This window comes from Pholcus phalangioides, unplaced genomic scaffold (assembly GCF_987345545.1).
Source record: "Pholcus phalangioides strain wild (caught in Gottingen) unplaced genomic scaffold, Ppha-v1.0 ptg000003l_1, whole genome shotgun sequence".
NCBI classification, from domain to species: Eukaryota; Metazoa; Arthropoda; class Arachnida; order Araneae; family Pholcidae; genus Pholcus; species Pholcus phalangioides.
Genome location: NW_028301596.1, coordinates 45,674,041 through 45,697,755, shown reverse-complemented (window position 1 = coordinate 45,697,755; position 23,715 = coordinate 45,674,041). Strand labels below are relative to the sequence as shown.

The window sequence follows — 23,715 nt, the reverse complement described above, 5'->3', positions numbered from 1 at the left end:
TTTCTTCACTATACTAGACAAGTATTCTGATAGAACTCCATTATAAGGATTAAAATTACCCTTGAATTGGATGTACTGATGGTTCAATCATGTGCCCTGGTTATTTCATTGAACCGAGAAAAATCCACTTTCATACATCTCGCTTCACTCAATTACATTATAACAGGATCCAAAAATTTCGTCTCAGACATTTTGCCCCTGAAGTTTCATCCCCAGTATAGCTTGCCTGCCATGACTGCGTAAGTGACAGAGTGAGTAACCAATAAGTGAATGATTGTGTGAGTGACTACATGAGTAAGTGGGTGACTATGGTTGAGTGAATGACCGTATAAATGATCAAGTGAGTGACTGTGATCAAGTGAGTGTGCAAGTGATCATATCAGTGACCAAGTGTGTGGCCAATCGAGCGTGTGAATGACCGCATAGTATGAGTGACTATGGTTGGGTGAATGTGTGAGTAACCATATTAGTTACCAAGTGAGTGACTGTAAGAGCAGGGCCGCAACTAGATGCTTCGTCACCCGGGGCAAGTGAGGATTTTGGCACCCCCTTGTAATGTTGAAGGAGATCTTTGAGAACAAAATTTGCGCTCCCCTCTGGTCCAGCGCCCGGGGCACGAGACCCGCCTGCTCTCCCCTAGTTGCCGCCCTGGGTATGTGAGTGACCATAAGTCATGCACTTTGTCACTCACTTGTTCACTCATACAGTCACTCACTTGTTCATTCATACGGTCACGCACACATTCACTTGGTCATTCATGCACTCAGGGTCAGGGTAGGTGAAATGTCAATGGCAAAGTGTTGGAGGCAAAATTTCCATAAACTCATTATAACGCAGGGGTAAATCATGCACCTCAACACACCCCCACAAAATAAAAGGGTTCAAGAGAGTTTCATTTACCACTTGTTATTATTCAATTTCTGTTCTTGACGAATTAAAATTTTTTGCAAATCTGAAAATACTCACCAATAACGAGTTCGAAGAACTGGAACTTTCAACATTTTGCTCTGAATCACAACTCTCACCAAAATGATAGAATGTGCAGCACCTAAGATAAACGAATCATTCCATCATATGTACATCAACAAGAATTAAAGCGGGATGAAGTCAACCCAATAGATGAAGGAAAGAATTTTCTCTGTATATTATGTAGAGGTAAACTCGGAAGAAAAAGTCAACTTACCTCCGTCCGGGAATAGAATCCAGTCCTGTTGCAAACCGGGCAAGCAAATTATTCACATACACCACTGGAAAAGTGACAAATTTGTCCTTATTTAAACACTGTGGCATAAGGTGATGAAATAGAGCCATAGTAGCCTCCCTTGACTTCAGTAAATGGCCCGCAGGTGGCAGCAGTTGCTGAAGTGGGGGGGGGGGGTGCTATTTGCTGAATTTCAGTGGAGGGGCTACTACATCTCTACTCCAGCACCTTACACTACAGTCATAAATAAGGAAGGATTGGCCACTTCTCCAGTGGTGTATATGGACAGTGCGCTTGCCCAGTTTGCAAGAAGGCGGTCTGATTCCTGGCAGAGAGACAAGTTGACTTTTCTTTTCAAGTTCACCTCACATACTTAGAATTTTAACTAGATTGTTTAAGAACCTCGTCAAACTTTTACCTTTTGCATATACCGTTGCCACAAGATGGGCACGAATATTCACAGTCTTCGTCCGACGTGGTTCTGTAAACTGCTGGACAATACGGGATCGGACAGAATCTCAAGTCCTTCTGCTGTTCCAAGCAGTTCTCCAGCAGAACTTCGTTCAATTTAGTTTTCATGTACTTGTACTTCGAAACGACATGCAATGCATCTTGGACAGATATTGGTTTGCTACAACCCTAGTAAAGATAAGCAAATGCAAATTTTGGGATTAATCACCGACTCGAGTAACACACTTTGAAAATTACATAAGTGGGTGATAAAAAATCATTTTGAGTCTAAATTGTTTTTCTCTGAAAATCATTTTGAGTCAAAAAAAATTCCCTTCAAAAATCATTGAGTCAAAATATGTTTTTTTTTTCCTGAAAATCATTTTGAGTCAAAAAGTTTTTAACTCGAAAATTAGTTAAAACTCTTTTATGCAACTTGGAATGATGGCATCAATCGACAACGATCAATCAATGTTCATATCATTCACATTAAACAACAGTTTCTGCATAATTTGGAAGACTTACCTCACTACAACACACTATCGGCAGTTTCGCGGAATTTTGCAACAGCAGAATGAAACACATCTCGCAATACTTGTGGCCACAATGCTCCAGTTCATAGCACGGTGATGAAACGGGAAGCAAACAAACAGGACAGGGATCACCTCCTCCCTCAGGAGAAGATTCAGGAACTTGCGATCTAGAGGCAACTTCTAGTTCAATAATCTTGAGCTGGCACTAAAAAAAAAACAACAACAGGATATACAGTGAAACCCTCAACAACATGATACTCGAAATATAAAGAGAGATATCTCGCTAAAATATTTCTTCAAATTTAATTTTGAATTGCTCTTTTTGTCTAACACTAAACTTCTCTCAATACAATGGTATCTACCACAACAATGAATCCCTAATGATATTTTTAGAATTTTTCAAACTACTACAATGATATTTTATTATTTCTCACAAGAAATCGTCTTCAATATACATTAAAATCCTCTTAATGGTCACCAATTTTACAGCCAAATAAATCTATCCCGGCAAAAAGCCTATTAAAATAATGAATTTTGAACCTAAGTTTAACGTCACCCTCCGATATGGTCATATACACCATTTTCATCATTCGTTTGTTGCATCGGACCTGTAACACACCAATAGTTGAAATTTTGACTTGAATTATGATCACTAGATGGCGGCAAAATTTATAAATGTGATCAACTTTTTTTTATGTTTGGCTACATTCGAAGGAAATTTTGGTTGGAAGCTTGTTAATGTTTGGCACCTCTAATGTCTGTTTAGAATCTGAAATCATGTGTTGCTGATCATGCTCCTATATTCAACATTATTCCCCCCTCTGTTTAATATGGCCAGCTCTAGTATAATCGTCGCTCCCTATCACTAAGAGAAGAAAATTGATGTCTCAAATACAGTAAAAAACGTAAAATTCAAGTTCCAGCTCTAGCAAAAGAATTCAATGCATTGATTAAATACATTTTCCTGTAAACACAATGACAGAAAGTCATTGGATTCAGTCTTTCTGCTTAAAATACATTTTGAAGGAGTTGAAATACTCTCAGCAAAACCCATCACACTGCGACTGATCAGTTTTTCCAATAGATTCAGTATGTAAACTTTGTACTGTATAATATTTCTTTTGTAATTTTAATTTCGTATCTATGCAATAATTATGTATGTTCATGACTTCAAATGCATCTCCTATTGTCAGGATTTCATTCATATTCAAATAAAGAACCATTTCAGTTACTGTTAATACTAAAAAATACAATTAATACAGGAACTCCCCTTCTGATACGGTCACCCCACTTTTATGGACAAATTTTTTTGTCCATGAGTGTCCGCAAAAAAGGGGTTTTACTGTATTTTTAAATTCTTCACTAGTTTTCACCCTTAAGAAGGTAGTATCATCTTGGCAGAATTTGTTATTTTGCTCCACCTGATCACAGAAATTGCTGGTGAGTTTGCCGATGTTACACCTTTATGAGTAATACAGTGACAGTGAACATCATTACAAGGGCGAAACAAATAACCAAAATCTATTAATCAAAATAAATTCATAAATTTTTTTATGCAAATAAAGAAAGAGGCAAAATTATTGGCATACATGAAAGTAGTTTATTGTGCAGAGAAGTTGACGACAGCGATCACTAAAATTAGAGCACTGTTCACTAGGGTATCTATCCTGGGATCCCGCACCTAAAATGCAGCCAGGAATCCTGACTCATTTCTCGAGATCCCGGCAGAAGAATAGGGTTGAACCAGATCACATTTCTGTACTGAATTAGACACAGGCCCAAGAAATTTTCATCACTTGAAGCAGGCATTTTAGAAGCTGCAATCAATAAATTAATATAATAGAATTTTTTTTTAAATTTGTCTAGTATTCCTACAATTACTGGCAACTGAACCAGAATTTACTATTTATAGATAATCCTGGGCTTATTTTCTTTCATAGTTGAGAGGTTGGTTCGCAACAACTTAGTACGAGGACCCAATTGAGGTGTAGCCATGCATTTGTGTCATAGGCGGAGATAGACTTGGAAATCTGGGGGGGGGGGGCACGATGATAATGATGTCAATTCTTATATACATATATACATTAAATCAGTCGACTCCACCTTGGATGCTGGGGAGAATGCCCCCCCCCCCCTTCCCCCCGTATCTCTGCCCATGGTTTGTATAATCAGGGCATGACCCTTCTTTCACACGTAGAAATGGTAACTCTGGTCAAAAAGATTTCGACACAAAGTAAGCCAGTTTTGGAAACTTAAAAATGGTCTATGGTGTGTCAAGCAGTGTTCAGGAGGTGCTACTTATGTTCTGAATCAGTGATGGTGACCCTGCCAAGCGAAATTTCCTTCAAAAATTTCGTTTTTCCCCACACGTTCCGAAAATTGTGCTATCATCTATCGGTGGAAATATGTACTTTTTTTCAACAAAAATTCTTTTGTTTGATGAACTCATAATTTCCCACAAATGCCAAGAAATTTCCCACGTGAACAAAATTTGGCCACTTTTTCCCACGAGTTACCATCACTGTATCTGAATCAGAAATGATGATGGATGGATATTTACGCTTAATATTCTTTTCCCAATTTTGTGGGTATGATTCCTGTTGGATTTTGTTAATTTTTGCGATTTGGCTACTGAAATTTTTCATTCAGGGAGAAAAGTTAGGGGAAATGGCCTCGATGTTTGGCGATTAAGCACTTGATATTTGACGGCGGGATTGGTGATTTAACACTAATTACTTGGCGGCATTGGAAAAATAATCGCTATTTGGCGGAAGGCTTTTTTTAGTCAAAAAAGAATTGAAATTCAGGTTTTTAACCCAATTTCAACCACTCCATACCGGCGCTGACTTTCAGAATCGAAAACCAGCCGCTACCTATGTTCGTACCGAAGTTGGAAAACTCATTTTCAGCCCACCACCGATGCACCACCCCGGCTATTAGGAGAGCCTGATAAGAAGATATGGTTTTCTAAGGTAGAATCGATCAGATTTGCCGGGAAAATCCGAAAATCATTTTTTAAAAATCTGTGACCTCTTTCATTTTTCATGACTTTTTCGAGACCCTTTTCTCATTTCGTTACTTCTCCGGGACTTTTCCATGATCCTGGACACGCTCACTTTAACGACCTGCTTTGGGGCATTGCAACTACGACTGATTCGAAATTGCTGTTTTTCCAGTAAGAACGATAATACGTTCTTTCGCGAACTTTTCCATTAAAGCAGTGATTCCGAAAGTGGGCGTTAACACCCCCCCCCCTGGGGGGAGATAGAATGTTCCAGGGGGCGGTAGAAGCTACGAGTATAACATAGGATTCTATGGGTTAGATTACTACTACTACTACTAAACCACACATGCACCTCGTTCATATTCCTCTGTGGAACCTCTAACAAATTGGTACATGCGGGAATGTGCGTGTACGTGAAGTGAAACCTGACGTGAAGTTTGTTTCTGTGTACTGCTAGTTATGTGTCAGTGCTGCCATCTGCCACCAGTTTTTATAACTATGAGTGAAGTGCTTTGATTGAATGATTTATCGTTGTAGGCCTGTTGCTCTCTGTGGTGAGACTTTTTAATGGGGAGATCGGCTCGCATTTACGCCTCGAAGTTGGGAACCACAGGAAACCAACTTCAACTCCACTGCGCTGCGCTGACGGTGGGGTTCGAACCCAGATCCCCGCGATGAGAGTCCGTCATTATGACCACTCGACCACCGCAGCGGCTATGGGTTAGATTGCGTTGGGGGGCGATGGGAGAAAAAATTTCTGAAGAAGGGAGCGATGGGACAAAAAGTTTGGGAATCTATGCATTAAAGCAATGGTTCTCAAACCTTTGTCACCTGCGGCTCCCTTGCCTGATTCATGGTCGATCGGCGGCGGATACATATTTTTCCGTATAAAAGAATCGCTTCAAGGTATAAATAGGCACACAAATCAATATCTCCAGCCCACCGCGACGCCCCTGACAAAGGTTGGTGACGCACATTTTGAAAAACTGAAATCCACTGAAACACTGGATACATGAATTTTTCGTTAAGTACATCCAGTCGGGGGCCGTTCAAGTATTACGTAAGCAAATTTTTAGCCCTGTACGGTTCTACATCACTCAAGTTACCCGCGGCATATAATTATGGATCAATTAAGTGATGCGTTGCACAGTTCCAGAGCACTTAAGCGGCACGGACACATTTCCAGCCACTTGGATCCGTGAAACGTTTAGAGATCACTAAAGTACTTCAAATGCCCACAAACTATCGAAAGGTCTTTCCCGTTTTTGGCTCACCGAGTAAGATGCCATCAAAAATATTTAATATTTTCATAAAGGGTGGCTGATAACGTAAGCATTATCCAAACCCCTCCTCCCGCCTTGTCATCAAAAGTCAGCAAATCGGAACCCCCCTTCGATCGATGCTGACGTAATAATTTAATGGCCCCTCAGCAAAAATCAACGCAATTTTAAAAATACATCTACGCTCCGAATACTGGTGTTGGCTCTCCATTTGTGGCTCCAAAGAATAAAATTGCGAGGAGGACAAATGACGTCATCGAAAAGTCTGCTTCTATTAGGATGCAACTTCAAAGTTTACTAGAGCCAAATTTTCCTAGAAGCAGCTTTCTACAGCGCGTGCAACGTGAGAACGCCGATTGGTCAAAAAACCTGAATTTCAAGTCCAAATCAGCGTTTTCACGCTGCACACTGCGCAGAAAGTTTACTCCTCGGGAGACCCTGCTTGAGGGAAAATTTTGTTTTTGGCGCAGAATTGAAGCAGAAGGCGGAAGTTGTAGCATCCACTATGAAATATCTAATTGCTGCCGTAGATCCTGTTGCCTAATAACAACTTAGTCGGGACAGTCAGAAAAACAAAAACACCGGGATGTCCCGGGAAATATGGGACGTATGCATCGAGCTTATATTACTGGAGAGAGAGTATAACGTCAGCGGGGTGTCCCCCAACATCATTCGCCGGAAGATCACGTGACTCGGTGAAAACAAGCACAATCCCCTGTTATTTTCTTATGGCATCCACAGGAATTTAAAATAATAAATGAAAGAAATAATTTCAGCATCGATGAGATAATTCCAAAATTAATGAAAGAGATAATTTGAGAATCGATGAAAGAAGCATTAATTAAAGAAATAATTTCAGCATTAATGAAAGTGATAATTTCAGAATTAATGAGATATAATTTCAGAATTAATGAGATATAATTTCAGAATTAATGAGATATAATTTCAGAATTAATAAGATATAATTTCAGAATCAATGAAAGCAATAAAAAATTCCAGCATTAATGAAAGCAATAAAAAATTCCAGCATTAATGAAAGCAATAAAAAATTCCAGCATTAATGAAAGCAATAAAAAATTCCAGCATTAATGAAAGCAATAAAAAATTCCAGCATTAATGAAAGCAATAAAAAATTCCAGCATTAATGAAAGCAATAAAAAAATTCCAGCATTAATGAAAGCAATAAAAAATTCCAGCATTAATGAAAGCAATAAAAAATTCCAGCATTAATGAAAGAAACAAATACAGAATTGATGAAAGAAACAAATACAGAATTGATGAAAGAAACAAATACAGAATTGATGAAAGCAATTCCAGAATTAATGAAAGAAATAAAAAATTCCAGCATTAATGAAAGAAACAAATACAGAATTGATGAAAGCAATTCCAGAATTGATGAAAGCAATTCCAGAATTAATGAAAGAAATTCCAGAATTAATGAAGGGAAATTCAAGAATTGATGAAAGAAATTTTTCAGCGTTAATGAAAGAAATGATTCCAGTATTAATGAAATAAATAATTTAATCTTTCTTCAACTTTAGATGAGTTCTCTATCCCTTTTTGTAATCTTTAAAACCCAATATTTAGAGACCGAACTGTACATTTCTATGTGCAAATTACCAGGCGGGAACTTTGTTTTCACCGAGTCACGTGATTTCATTACATTCGATGTCGCTGCCGTCGCGGCGCTGGATGTAATATAAGCTCGATGGACATCAGATCACCCTACGTCAGGGGTTCTCAACCGGTGCTCCGCGTGCACCATCCAGGGCTCAATGGCGACTCGAGGAGAAATTAATATAAATCAGTAAATTTGATAGATAAATAAAAGAAATATATATATACATATATATATATACATATATATACATACACACATACATACGTACATTGAGTACGTTGTTTGTCCCCACCCCGGAAAAAGTTGAAATGACGGCCCTGCCTGCAAGGTTCTGTCATAAAAATTATGTACAAAAACTCCGCGAGTCAAAAAAAGTTGAGGACCGCTGACCTTACGGATTCAGAGCTCACTGATGGGAGGGGCGTTTTGTTATTGTGGATATCGTGACCATGTGTTCCACATTTTCCGGGACACAATCATTGTTTCCCTCTCTGCTCCGACTTTTTTGAGAAAAAAAAATTCCCCGGTTTTTAGTAGAAGTTTTCTTCTTGAATTTGTCATTTATTATTTAATCAAAAATATTGATACACAAGTAATTTTCAACGGATTTATTGAATGCAATATTATCACATTCATACTTCGCTTGGGGGGAGGGGTGATCACCCAAAGCCGTAGCGAGGGAGGGGGACTTGGGGGTCTGGTTCTCCCCCCGAAATGTGAGAAAATGACCGAAAAAAAGGGAAAAAGATAACCAAATATATGTTCTATCACTTCTGTCCCCCTCACGAACGAAATTTCTGGCTGTGTTATAATTGCATTAAAATAATATCAAAGATCCAAGTTATATGCAAATTAGTTATTGAAACTAGTATATCAGTACCATCAATAAATAATCTTTACCTGAGCAACGGAAGGAGGACTTCCTGTCAACTTCAAGCTTTTCTCATACGGATTAATCACAGCGGAAAAAAGTTTGTATGTGGTACACAGTCTATCCAAGTTGCAGCCGTAATTCTTGACCAGCTCTCGGATCAGGCTAATTTGTGCATTCGGCGCTCTAAGAGGGACCTGGACTGACTTGAATTTCTTGATTTCATGCAAATAATCCAGAATTCTGGACTTTGCGGCAGCGACGGACGACTCTTGACCGTGGATCGACACGACTCTGCTATGAAGATTAACATTCACGTGAACGTTTTCGATGTCGTCACAGAGCTCCTTACAGAAGACCTTCATTTTATTCATGCTTGATTTGCTCATGTTATCGTAATTTCTGCAGTCGATTTGGAAACCTTTGATGAAGTTTTGAATAGATTTCGTGATTTCGCTCATGTCGATGACATTTTCACCCAGAATCGATATACAGACTTCGTTATCGCCTTTGCAGGTTGCATTCACTTTCAGCATATCGTTGTTATGTAAATTGAGGGTCCGCAATCTGCTTTCTACTTGGTCTTTTATTGCAGTGAAAATTTTCTTCTCACAGAACAAGGTGACCTCCATCACAGGTTTAATGTAGGTGATGTATTTCGCCAAATCCTGACTATTCTCTTTGAGGTGTTTCAATTCCTCAACAACTTGCGGTCCTTCTAATGCATCTGTGAAAACGATTATGGTCCTCCACACCTCATCGGTGTCTCTTGGCGACTTCATCTGAAGATGGAAATTACTTGTCGGCACAAACTGGGAAAACAGAGATACTATATTACTTTTCATAGATTTCGTCTCTTGTTTGGTACTCGGGTATTCCTTCTTATGCTGAATGACGAGTTTGGAGATTTCTACCGTCGATGGTAGAAATGTTTTTATGAGCGACCGAAGTTCAGACTCTGCTACTTCGGGAGGCAAGTTTTCGATGCACAAGTCTTCTGGATTAGTTTTGCTGATGGAAAAGCTCAACTTTTCCATCTTGAAATGAATATCTTGCACCATCAAAATACAAGCTACGTTCGGAACCATATTTTTTGGTTCGACGCTGAAAAACGCCCTGCCCACACACGGTCTGCGTAAGAAATAAACCAGGACACGGTACTCTGACGGTTGGGAATTGCATTTCGGAACGATCGGTTTGACCCGGAATCTATTTTCGTGGGCCATTTTCTTGACGGAATTCATGGCGCTCGCACAAGACTTGTAAGTGCATTGCATGAATAATTTGCCTTTGTTTCTGGAAATTATTTCGCCGAACTGTGAAAGGCAATCCAGCACCAACTTTTCATCGCAATCAGCCGGACTCACGGCCACGCTCCTGTATTCACCAGGCATGATCAGTTCCTCGAGTGCCAAACCAGCGCCAATCACGCCACGAATGTGAGGAATTCCAGAAATGATTTCGATTTCCAGATCCTTCTTGAAAACCCTCGATTGAATGGATTGTATGGCGGGCATGATTATTTCGGTAGCGTCTTTGTGGAACTCACGAGGAACGTAAACCTTTACGTTGTTTTTTGCGAAGTCAGCGGCTATTTTACAATTTTTATTGCCCGTCAATTTGCGTAAATTGTCCTCGTACGACCTCAAGTTTGAAAATCCCCTTCCCACGAAGATTCTCATCATTTCTACTCCGAGATGTTCGATCACCAAAGGATCGTCGAAAGTACTCGTAAGGTTATTCAGACGGGTTTTCAAAGAACTTGGAATTAAATTCCCATCAACGAAGGTAATGTTTATCAGGTAAGTTACCGAATTTTTAGCGATCGAGTCAAACACTACATACTGATGGTCGGAGCCTTCCTGACACGATACTGAAGATGATGAATGTATGTACATGCTTCCTTGAATGTTAGGGGACAAGAATTCATTTCTATTGAGGCCAGAAATGACGGCGACGTTGTCCGGAAAGCTACTCAAAATGATGGACGGTAGGTTTTTCCATACCAGATCATCCTTCCTCCACTTCGATTTGAATTCCACTTTCAAGTCTTTCTGTAGGATGTAACTAGTTTCCACCACCAAATCGTGAGCAGCCTGTAGACATTTCGTGTTGATGCCGTTCAGGGAACACCACTGCATTTTGTTTTTTTTAGGAACGTCCATCCATTCTTTGAAGACCTCAAGATACGTCAGAAGATCACTTTCGCTTTGAAAGAACCGCATCTGATTCGATTTCGTGCCAGCCAACCACAGAGGCATGGTCCTACACACTTTGGCCATGGCCGCGGCTACGAGGGCGTCATAACCCATACCCTTTTCGATTCCCTTCAGAACTATGTGACCGAGACCGATATCCAAAGGAAGAAACGCCATTTTATATCCGTGCTCAGTTAATTTGCCACTCGTCTTGTCGACCACGCACAATAAAGCTAGTTTCCTGAATGCATCGTTAATCGACCTGTTGGGCAAGGAGTCGGGAAAACTAAGATTATCCACTCCTTTCTGGCCTGCTGCCAATATTCTCAGAACAGCTTGACCGAGACCTACCCTTGATATTTCAGGCGTTGCAGCGTTTTCCATCTTTTCAAAATTTCTGTGACTGTATAATCTGTAAAACACTCCTCCTTCGGCCAACACCAAGTGAGCTCTACGACGTTCTGCCGTGATTTTGTCCTCAAAATTCAGCACACTGGCGTCTATTCCATGTTCGTCATCAAAATTTAGGTTTCTGACTATTCCACAATCCACGACATATTTTATGTCGGGAACCAAGAAAAAATTTGCATCTTTCGTACAGAAGATGACTTTCCTACAACCCTCTGGAGTTTTCTCAAGTATTTTATGCAGGTCAGAGACGTCGATTTCATCGTGCAGAGTATGTATGACGACTTTGCAATGGTCTCCCGTCGCTTCCAATTTTTTGTCAAACATGAACGAGGCATTCTGGATCTCCTCATCAGACGCGAGAAACACCAATACATCACCATCTCCTCTATTCAATATCTCTGACGTTATTTTGAGAGTCATAGCCAAATGATCCCAACCTAACTGCACGTCGTAATTCAACCACACGTCTTCTACAGGGAACGATATAAACGGTACACGAACAACAGCGTCGCTGCTCAAAGAGAGAAAATTCTGGAAACAATTAGTCTGCGAGTCCAATGACGACATGACGATGATTTTAAGGTCCTGCCTCAAGGTCAGGCATTTTTTCACGAAGCCGACGAGAAAATCAGTGTGAAGAGTTCGGTGGTCTGCTTCATCGATGATGAGGCACGATATTTCCTTTAAGTGCGGATCGTTCAGGAAAGTATTCAGTAAGTGAGAGTCAGTTGTAAAAAGTATTTTCGTTTGCTTCGATTTCTTTTCGAAATAACCGATATCATAGCCAACTACATCACCGAATCGGCTGCCAGTCTGTTGGCTGACAAACTTCGCCAGCGACATTGCGAGGTATTTCTTCGGTTGAGAACAGACAATGGCTTTGTCCTGAGCGAAACCCTCTCTCCACAGATATTGACAGAGTTGAGTACTCTTACCGGATCCCACTTGTGCTTCGACTATTATTACTTGATGCTTCTTCAACTTTTTAACGATCAAGTTTTTCCTCGAATAAAGAGTAAGACCGGAGCGGAAACTACAACATTCGGAATGATAATCTTCGTACAGCTGCGAAATATTACTTTCGAGTTCTGGATCTTCCTTATCCAGTTTCGTCACCTTCTGACGAATCAACTCTGTATAACTCAAAAACGTTACTTTCTGCTGATTCATTTCTGATATTTTTATTTTGTATGCTTCCTGAAGATGCGAATTCTGCGATCCTTCAACCAATTTCGACGCCGAGGCTTGTCGCTGTTTCATCTCTTTCCAATCCTCTTCAAACTCGTTCAATAAGTTTGTCTTCTTTCCTTCGAGCCGCTTCAAAAAATCTTCAATATTTTTCTTTTTCAGGTCCACAATGTTGCAAATGCTTCCACTGAGAAGATCGGGGGTTTCATCATCCCTTACCAGTTTCAAAAATTTTGGAGCATTGGCGTCCATCTTCTGGTTTTGCTCTATTATCTTCCTCGCATTCTTAGCTTTTTTGACGCTTTGGAACTTGACCATGAAATAGCACTCGGTGCCAACTCCATACCAATCAACAGACATCTCGTTGTGTTTGAACATGGTTTCAAACTGTTTTCTCCAGTGTTCGATGTTTCCCAAGAAAGAAGTAACGAAGATGTAAAGAGTTGCACCTTTAGCCGTGCTTTCCACATCCTGTATATTCGCATCAGTATTCGTAGAGATATTTTTCGGTAAAGTTTCTAATGTCGAAATTTTATGTTGATGATTCGTTTGAGAATCGTTTTTTTGTTTCATCTCACCTTGCTCATGGGCCACTTTTTTCGAAACATTTTTCTTCTTCTTGACTTTAACAAACGAACCGAACACATCCGTGTCCTGAAGACAGAGAACACCTTTTTTGAAAGCGGCTTCGTCCGAAAATACCACCTCTGCTTGTGAAGAAGACATTTTGTGTACCTTTCCTTTTATCCCTTTTATTTTGTACTCCAGGAAAGCTTTGATGGCATCCTTGTTGATATTCGTCGGTAAGTTCGATACCATCATAAAATGTTGCCAGCTACCTTTCGCTTCTACATTTGGTAAGTCCCTAACAAAATCATCGAAGAAAACCCACTTATGAGCAGCTGATTTCAATGTCTCACGCGCGTTGTTATTGCAAATGAGAAATATATAGATCTGATGCTTATGGCGCATCTCGTGCAGAAATATAGCGAAATCTGCATCCCCAGTTATCACCACCACTGCTGCGTCTCTACAACTGTTTTTAAACTGGAAATTCATAAGAAGGTTTTGCAATTTTACATCCGCTGCATTTTTCGCCTGGTTGCTAGCATGCACGATAGTGGCGAGTGATTCCTGCAAGTCTCTCTCAATTTTATCGTTCATTCCCCGTGTATCGCATGCTACTGTGAAACCCTCTTCTATGCGCCCTTGGTAAAACTGCTCTCGAATCTTGCTAATTATATCCACCACCGATTTTTTTGGTGGCACTGGACAATTTTCAATGTCCCAAAAAACGGCGATGACACCTTTTTTCTCTCGTATGTAATGATCAGGTTCCCATGATCGTTGGGAACTGAAATTTTCTCGAGTCATCTTATTAGAATTATCGTCAACCATTTCCCAATCGTCTTGAAGATCAAAATTTGAGTCGGATTCTGCGTCTGAAGCCCCAGCAAAGCGACTAGAAATTTCCGAAACTGTAGATTTCGAATCGTCATCACTAAAATCAGCTTCATTGGAATCGCAAGATATCAAAGAGCCCGCTCTCTCTGGAGCCCTCGTGAAACTCAACAAGTCTTTCTCTCCTGTAACCGATTTGTTTCTCCTGAAAAACCTCCTCTGTCCAAATTGTCTTCTGCTTCTTTTAGCGTACTGATTCCCACTTTCGCTAGATCCCACTTTTGATTTCTTAACATACTTTGCCTGCTGACGATTGGGTTCTTTTCCCCCACAGAAAGCCGGACTCGTATTTTTGACCTTACAACCAGAGTTTGCAAAAGAGGGACGAATAAATTGTTGGGGACCTGCAGTCATAGGGTTTATATGAAAATTATGTTCAATGCGACTATCACTTCCCGAAGTTGACCGATGGAAGGCATGATGATGTCCTCTGTTCTGGCCCTGATGACCACCGCTTCCATGATGCTGGCCGCTGTTCTGGCCCTGGTGACCACCGCTTCCATGATGTTGTCCTCTGTTCTGGCCCTGGTGACCACCGCTTCCATGATGTTGTCCTCTGTTCTGGCCCTGATGACCACTGCTTCCATGATGCTGGCCGCTGTTTTGACTCCCTTTGTTCTGCCCTTGATTACTACCAGTTGCATGATGTTGACCTCTGTTTGGACCTGGTTTGTTCTGCCCTTGATTACTACCAGTTCCATGATGTTGACCACTGTTTGGGCCTGGTTTGTTCTGCCCTTGATTACTACCAGTTGCATGATGTTGACCTCTGTTTGGACCTGGTTTGTTCTGCCCTTGATTACTACCAGTTGCATGATGTTGACCTCTGTTTGGACCTGGTTTGTTCTGCTCTTGATTACTACCAGTTCCATGATGTTGACCTCTGTTTGAACCTGGTTTGTTCTGGCTTTGATTTCCTTTGTTTGGGCCTGACCTATTCTGACCAGAATTACCATGATTCTGTCCTCGACTAGCCCCCTTCATTTGTTTTGTTGTTCCTCTGCACTACCTATAACAATAAAAAAAGGGGGGGAAGGGAAATGTCAGAATCGAATATATGATGATATCAATCTTGAAAGAAAAACGAAAAATAATGAACTGAAATTTGATGTACCATATCAAATTTCAGACCATTCATATAATACATTCATAGTTCTTCATGCTCTTTTAAAGTAAAAAAAAACTTTAATGCTTGAATCCACTTTTCCAGGGGAAATTTAAAAATTCAAGGACACTGACATCGTGGTTGATGAAAATTGTGATTTTTCTTTTTCCAAAAAAAGTAAATTAATTGGGTTTTTAAACTTATATTTAACATTTACTTATATTTAATTTGAAACTGCTTGAAATGCTAATTTATTAAAGATACATAATTTCTCGAAACAATTACAATAGGCTCCAGACTATCCGGTCTAATGTGGTGAAAGAGTGAGCCAGATCGGCCAGAGTTCTATAAATAGAATACTCAATTCCTCTACCCCCACCCTTATCATCAAAAACACCTTTTTTATACAAAAACCTGCTCTCATTCATATTCTCTGACCTCGAAGTACAGGCGAGTACTTAATAGTTCTTTGTTATGTACTTCTGTGAAATGTGCTGTTTTAAAAATTTACCACAGAAAACGGAAGTCCAAGGATAAAAATATCGCAAATATTTCAAGAAAAACTTTGCCTAACTTAATTGCAGGAAACATAAAATCACATGTACACCGTACAGCACTGGTTTTTAACAGCTACTGTGCAGCCATGTGGGCATAGCGCGGGACTCACGTCCTGAGGATCAAGGTTCGAACCCTGTTGAAGGCACAGTAGTATACAGCTGAAGTTGGTTTTGTACGGTTTTCCAGCTTTGAGGTGTGACTAAGAGAGATGGTCTTCCATTTGAAAAAGTCTCTTGATAAAGAGCAGGCTGACCAACTGATACTGACATAACATGCAACCATTTCCATCTTTGCTTCAGAATATGGAAGACAGATTCGAACACGGAACAAGCGCAACTCGACAACATAAATAGGTTAGGGCCACACATACACTCAGAACACACATTCCGACACATACCGATTCGTTAGAAACAATTCTGCAGAGGAATGTGTACGAAGTGCATGTACAGTTAAGTAGTAATAGTATTTTTCAACGGATTCTTGAAGGTCCATGAAGCCATTTTCATTTACTATTATTGCCTGAAGACACATTTAGTGTTGTAAAATTGTAATTTACTGCTTCAATTTTTTATGATATGCAAATTATAAAAACAACACATTTTTGATTTTATAGGAGGCAGCATGGAAATTGATCTTCGATACAGGCAATCTGTGGTGCCTTGACCTTCATTAAAGGGGGGGGGGAGGTTTCAACTATATCAAAAAGTTTGGGAGACACTGCTGTACGGTACACACTTTCAAAATGAACAAAACATAAATGTATACGACGTAGGCTAAGTTGTTACACAAATTGTTTAAACTTATTTTACTGTTCATTGATAAATGATTGCACAAATGTAAAAAGGTAATATTGTAATTCATCAATGTATTATTACTGTATTTTTGAACTAGGCCGAACAGTCGAGAATCTGCTGTATACAGGGTCCGAGCAAACAGGGGGTATGACATTTTAATGGCAAACAGTTGATCCTAGAGGTATACTTTCAGTTTGAAAAAAAGTTTCCAACTAACGTGTAGTACCCAGATATGTCATTCATGTTTCAAGGGGTTGTACAGTTATCAAAATAAAAATTAAAAAAAAAACTTTTTATACAGTCCTTGTGTGCATCAAAATCCAATTAAAAAGTTGTTGCCATCTCTCCTGATGCCAACGAAAATAAAAATTCAATGTTTCTAAGCGCAATATTCACTGAGATATCTAAATTGTGCTCCCAGCAATTTATATTAAATATATTTGACACAGAACTTTTTTTAAATCATTTTCTATTTATATTTTTGCCGCCTGGCAGTCCAGTGGTTAGGGAGCTAGCCTCTGACTGTGCAGGTCTGGGTTAGAAGCCCGGTTTGGGCATGGATGTCTACTAACAATAACAAATTCCCTGGACGGATAGTGCTGATCCCTTGCGAATATGTGCGGATCACGTTTAAAAAAAAAAAATCGTTTCTGAAAAGTCGCCATGAACAAAGTTGAACAAATTTTCATTTGTTAAAGAAATGTCCTCCTCCTCACTGTCTCCAGCCATTTTTCAAATTTTAAAATAACTTTCTGTCACAAAACAAAAATACAATGGATCCCGCTTATTTATAACGTTTTGCAAAAAATTGTCATGAAAAAATAAGTTTTAAGTGGGAAAACGCTTTAAACGGGAAATCCTAATGAGAATTTGTTAAGAGTTGGCAAACGAAAATAAGTCGCACTAAGCGAGAAAACGTTGTAAGTGGGAACGTTATAAGTGGGATAGACTGCGTATATTCTTTTTTCAATAACATGTATTTTTTAGGAACAGTATACTTTTATATTTTTCATAATTTTAAATATGTATTTTTTTTAATTTATCAATAGTTTATTAGCCAAATGAAAATTCCCCCCCCCCCTAAATCATGAAATTTGGACGACATTGGTTTAAATCATAGTTTCCCAACCTTTTTTGTCCCCCATCGCCCCCTTCTTCAGAAATGTTTTTCTCCCATCGCCCCCAACGCAATCTAACCCATAGGATCCTATGTTATACCCGCAGCTTCGGGGGGCGTTAAGTAACGCCCACGTTGGGAATCACTGGTTTAAATCCTACAACACTAGCTGCCAGCTATCGCGCTCAAGTGGCGTAGTGGTGAGATACTGTTCCACTATGAAGGTTATCATCAAACTCCATGGGTTCAAATCCAGGCATAGAACGTCAGAAGCAAGTTGCTTACTTACCGAGCCTAGGGCGACCACCGATGGATGGAGAGCCTTTATTTCCCACCCAATTCTACTGGTTGGAAATTGCAGTATGGCGATATCAGGGGTGGGAAGTGATAAAGTTCATTTCAGAGCAGCAAAATATAGGATTCTGAGCAGATATTTATAAATTGGAGCAGCGAAATTAACAAGAATATTTTCGTTAACCCTATTCCATTTCAAAAAAAAAACAAACTGCACTGTCTTTTGTTATCAAACATCTTTTCATCAGCTTGTTTTTGACGTTTCACGCTTTTGACATCTTGTTTGAAAGAGCGGCTGTCATAAAATTTTTCACACCAGTCTATTTAAGATGATTTTTGCTTACTGAGGGCACTATTTGCTGTCTGGAACAGCAGCACTTCCAATGGGCTAAAATCTTTCTATAAGTTTTCAATTTTTTTATACCCGGAAAGAAATTGTTGCAAAATGGGAGAAAATTTCGGAAGAATCAACACGATGTTTGGCGATTCAGCACTCATTATTTGGCGAGATTGGTGATTTAACACTCGTTATTCGGCAACATTGGCGATTTAATGCTCATTATTCAGCAAAGTTTCTAAATTAGCATTCGTAATTCGGCGGACATGCTCTTTTTACTCCTGGAATGAAATTTTTTCCACGAAACATCAGGATTTGACGCAATGACGATCGACTACAGTAATTTCCGCTGCTTCCAATGGCGACTATTTTTTGAAAACGGAAACTGACTCACATTTGCGCTTTAAAGCTGAAAGACCATTGCAAACCATCTCCAAGTTGTACGATCACAGATATCATCTGGGTTTCACGATGGAAAGCCCAATGAGAGGCCGATAGTTTGAGTGCAGTGGAATAAAACACGCTCTTCTCGGAAAGAATCGTTTCGCGGCAAGCAGGAACTAAAATTTTTTGTCGTCCTTTCTGAAATTCTGAGCACACTGAAGCAAAATTCGCTATTCGGAGCAGAAAAATATGGAAATACACTATTGGAACAGGATGGCGCAAGATGTTAATTTTGGCACAGGGCGGCGCAATTGGCACAGATTTCTCACCCCTGTGATAATGACCGGGGTTGGTGTGCGGTAAAGTATCAATTACACAAAACTTAAAACAAAACAGTTGGTGTGCAGTAAAATTGTTGCCATCTATCAAATTTTGTGTTGAGAAGGTTAAGAAGAGTGTAGCCGTCACTTGAACCTCCTTTTAAATCGATTCACAAATTGGGTTTATTCAGGAAAAAGAAGAGGCGAGTGTTTTTATTAAATTTCCTTCTCCTGGCTACATTTTTTTGTGAGAAATACATAATTGAAAATTACCTTCACTTTACCACGTCTTGACTTTGAAAAGCATATGTTTTCAACATGCTTGGTTTCAGAACAGTGTCGCAAAACATGTAAAAATGTCTTTTTTCCGGCATTAGGTAACCAGAAGGGACGTTGGACCATAAGTTGAGGGAAGTAAAGAAAAAAATCCAAATTTCTTGGTTTCAATATCAAGCTGCATTAATGGTTCATCTATAGACTTTGCTTTGAGCGTGCATCTCTTGGAAACACAGAAAGTTGAAAATAACCTACGAAAACAGATGGAACATGCTGCGATTGTCCAGGGGTGGATCTATTGGAGGGGGGAGGAGGGGGGGGTGAATCTATTGGAGGGGGGAGGAGGGGGGGGCGGAAGAGTGCGAAATGTGATAATTCATGAAAGTTTCGGAACCTCTATATGATAATATTGTAACAACAAATTCAAGAAATCCTCCACTAAAAATGGTAAAACCGTGACGTTTTTCAAAAACTCGGGATGGAGAAAAATAATGGGACTGTCAGGAAAACACAGAACAAAATGTAGGACGTACGGTCATCCTTTTAATTTTGCAGTGACTAATTTTCCGGTGATTTGTAAACCCATCCCTCTACATAGCGAGCAATAGATCCGCCCCTGCGATTGTCAAGCATTAATATCAATTTAGGTGCTGAAGCAAACAAAATGCCTCGTCGGATTTGCCTATCTCTTAACAAAGGACCCGGGTTCAAGCCGCACTGCTGACACCACAGTGGTGGTCGGCTGAAGTTAGTTTCCTGTGGCTTCCAACCTAGAGGAGTGAATGTGAGTCTTACCACAGAGAGTGGCCAGGCCTACAATGGTACAAATCTTCAATCATTGGACTTCACTCACAAGTTGAAATATTGATGGCAACACTGGAAAATCAGACGTATTACAAAGACAGCAATCGGACAGCATCACATTCTTTTTAATAATGTTCTAACCACTTCATAGCCGTTTCAATGGAGTGAAAAAGCTTCCTCACTTTTAGTCCTCTATTTCCTCCATAGTCCTTTTTCAGCACGATCTTTGTCGCTAGGCTCTTTGGCACTTAAATTTGAATTTGCCGACTAGAACGCTTTCGGTTAACCGGTATTCGGAAAATCCATGCTTTACTGCACTGATAAAAAATTAAATGTGTCCATGTATATACAGTGGAACTTCGGTTAACGAGCTTAATTCGTTACACGAACGTGCTCGTTATACGAATCGCTCGTTATTCGAATCAAACTCCCCCCATAGGAAATAATGGAAACGCGAGTAATTCGTTCCACAATTATTCATTCACATAAAAATGCCTATTAATAATGGCATTTAATCAATAATACAATGCGCAATAATTATAATATATATAATACAATTAAACATATATAATGTAAGGCCATAAACCAACATGCGATACGATATATAATGTATACAAATGAACTTACTCTAAACAACTAGAGAGAAGAGGACTATCTCGTGTTGGACGATTTATGGATTCGCTGTTGTTTGCATCCTTATTCTTTTTGTGTGATTTTAAAAAGAACGTATCCAATGACACTTGATTTTTGCCTCCATTTTTGGATTTCTCAGAGATGGGAAATTGCATTGTCGTTGGACAGATTTATTGCTTGCTTTTCTGTGCTTCTATTTCATCGGTACTTTTCTACAGAATTTTGCACGGATTCCCACATTTTACACATCTCTCTAATCACATTTGAAAAGACAAAGATTTCTCACTTCTGCCTCAGAAAAAGATACCCTCAATATAAGCTCCTGCTTTTGCATGCAATGGAGGTCTATCAGTTCGTCTATGGTCAACCCCTGGCCAAGCAGAATTTATATAAAAAAACAAGCGCACATATGCGCATTACAATACGACATCTAGTTTCTTATAGTAGTCACACTCAATCTTTCCAGTGAGGGCACGCTGACCGGACACCGAAGGGGAATATTATCTACAATTCGACAGTATGTGTGTGCAAAAAAGCGAAAAACCATCAGCTCAGTTGTGAAAACGTGACAATAAATAAATAAAGCACAAAATTTTTGCTCATAATGCGAATCATCGCTCGTTAATCGAATAATTTTTTTTTTCAAAATTTTTGTTTGTTATGCGAATTGCTCGTTAACCAAAGTTCCACTGTATATACAATTAATGTGTTGTAGAGAAATGCTGACTATTCTAACATTTGCTCTGATTAGTGAAAATTATAAAAATACTAAATTGCAAGTTTATTGATGTATTTGCAGATTTGAGAAAGGAGTGGTCAAGAAAATTAATCAGATCTGCCCTAACCTCCTAATGCATATTGGGATCACAAATGCACGAGGGGGGGAAGGGGGCAAAGGGTAGCTCGTTTCCTCCCCCCCCCCAGATGAAATCAAATCAATTTATTAATTAATATAAGGTTAATAAAAATGATTACATTTGATTAATGAAAACCACCAAGGAGAAATCTAGTTCCCATACTGGTTGTTACAATGAAGTTAATTTATAAACACTACAATTGACAATATAAAATATAATTATGGTGTTTAGTAAGTTTGGAGAGAAAAAAATCATGATAAAATGAAAAAATCAAAGTATACACACACACACACATATAATACATAAGTTATATATAAAATACAATATAATGATGCCATGGGCAGGGGGTGCTTTATTACTTATTATAAAAAAAAAAATCTATAAATCAACATGAGTTTATATATGATTTGAAATAGTACAGCAGAGTTGAAAACAAGGGAATTTTAAATGAAAAATTAACCAGTTGGAGCAAACGGAGTGTGAATTTGAGGATGAAATCAAAAGTAGTTTTCACTATTGACTATTTGAAATAAGTATTGTTTAAGAAGTTTTTTGAAAATCGAAAATGTGGATGGCTGTATAAGATCATTTTATAAAATTTAGGAATGAGGAAGCTAAAATGTTTTTTGAGAATACTTTTATGAAATAAAGGCAGAGAGTATATATGAAATTATGTCTATTGGATGTTCGTGACGAATTCATAGGTAAAGCAAACTGTTTTTTTCTTGATTATAAGTGTATGGATCTCAAAAAATATAAATGCCTCAAGGGTAGGATATTTAGGTGCAGAAAAAAGTTCATTTGAAGGAGTGATGTAATTTCCCATCAAAATTCTAATAGCTTTTTTTGTAAGGAAATTAAGGGAGCAATAGTGGTAAGATAATCACTACCCCAGAGTGGCAGACCATAAAGAAAATGTGATTGGAACGTTGAATGATAACAGGGGCGTAGCCAGAAATTTCGTTCGGGGGGGGGGGGGGACCACTTTCATTTCGGGGGGGACCAAACTGACAGAACAATGGATTTGGCCATCTTTTACCCTTTTTTTCGGTCATTTTCTCACATTTCGGGGGGGGGGGGACCAGACCCTCAGGTTCCCCCTCTCGCTACGCCCTTGAATGATAATACGTTAACAAAAAAGATTGGTTTACATATGGTTTCAGATTGTACAATTTGTAAATAATGAAACAAAGAGAGTTTTGCTTTTAAATAATTACAATGCGAGAGCCATTTTAAATTTTGATCAATATAAATACCAAGGTATTTTATGGTGGATATTTGTTCTAGACTTTGACAGTTACATGAATTATAGATAGTACAAATTGGTTCATGCAAAGTTATGTCATAGGCAATAGGCGGAATGTTTTGTAAGGAAAATTTGATAAATTTACTTTTGGAGACATTGATTAGGAGACCATTAGCAATGAACCAAGTACGAACTATTATTAGGTCAGTATTTATATTGTTTATAAGTGTTGGGAGGTCATCTTTTGAGTAAAGTATTACAGTATCATCAGTAAATGTGATGATTTTACCTTTAATATTCAAATTACAGAGATCATTGATAAAAATTATAAATAATAATGGTGCTAAATTAGATCCTTGTGGTACTCCTCTGATTATCTCCATGGCATTACTTAAATAATTATTGCATTTTACTTTTTGAGTTCTGTTGGCGAGATGAGATTTGAGAAAATCGAAAGCATTGCCCCTTATTCCATAGGAATACAGTTTTAATAACAATATTTTATGATTTACACTGTCAAATGCTTTTCTTATGTCAAGAAAAATGCCTATTGTATTTCTGGATTGATCAATATTCCTGTAGACGTATTCAGAAAAGTTTAAGAGAGCAGATTCTGTGTTTCTATTAGGGAGAAAACCATGCAGATTATTAGAAAATAATTTATTTTAAAAAGAAATTTGTCCTGTCTTTAATTAGTGTTTCAATTAATTTCGAGATAGGTGATAATATTGAGATAGGCCTGTAGTTGCTAATGTTATTTGGGTCACCGCTT

At 38.9% G+C, this 23,715-nt stretch overlaps 1 protein-coding gene across 4 annotated transcripts in view; it reads right to left on the bottom strand.

Moving 5' to 3' along the window:
• LOC149088685 (uncharacterized) overlaps positions 1 to 23,715 on the bottom strand; it is a 51,304-nt gene that overhangs the window by 11,774 nt on the left and 15,815 nt on the right. For all 4 annotated transcript variants that reach the window (XM_089248904.1, XM_089248920.1, XM_089248901.1 and 1 more), the window contains exons 2-5: positions 8,990 to 15,227; positions 2,177 to 2,389; positions 1,620 to 1,840; positions 967 to 1,048 (exon numbers count right to left, since the gene is read on the bottom strand). In XM_089248904.1, coding sequence (XP_089105030.1) covers positions 967 to 1,048; positions 1,620 to 1,840; positions 2,177 to 2,389; positions 8,990 to 15,202 — 6,729 coding nt within the window. In that variant the 5' untranslated portion in view covers positions 15,203 to 15,227. The remainder of the gene's footprint in view (positions 1 to 966; positions 1,049 to 1,619; positions 1,841 to 2,176; positions 2,390 to 8,989; positions 15,228 to 23,715) is intronic.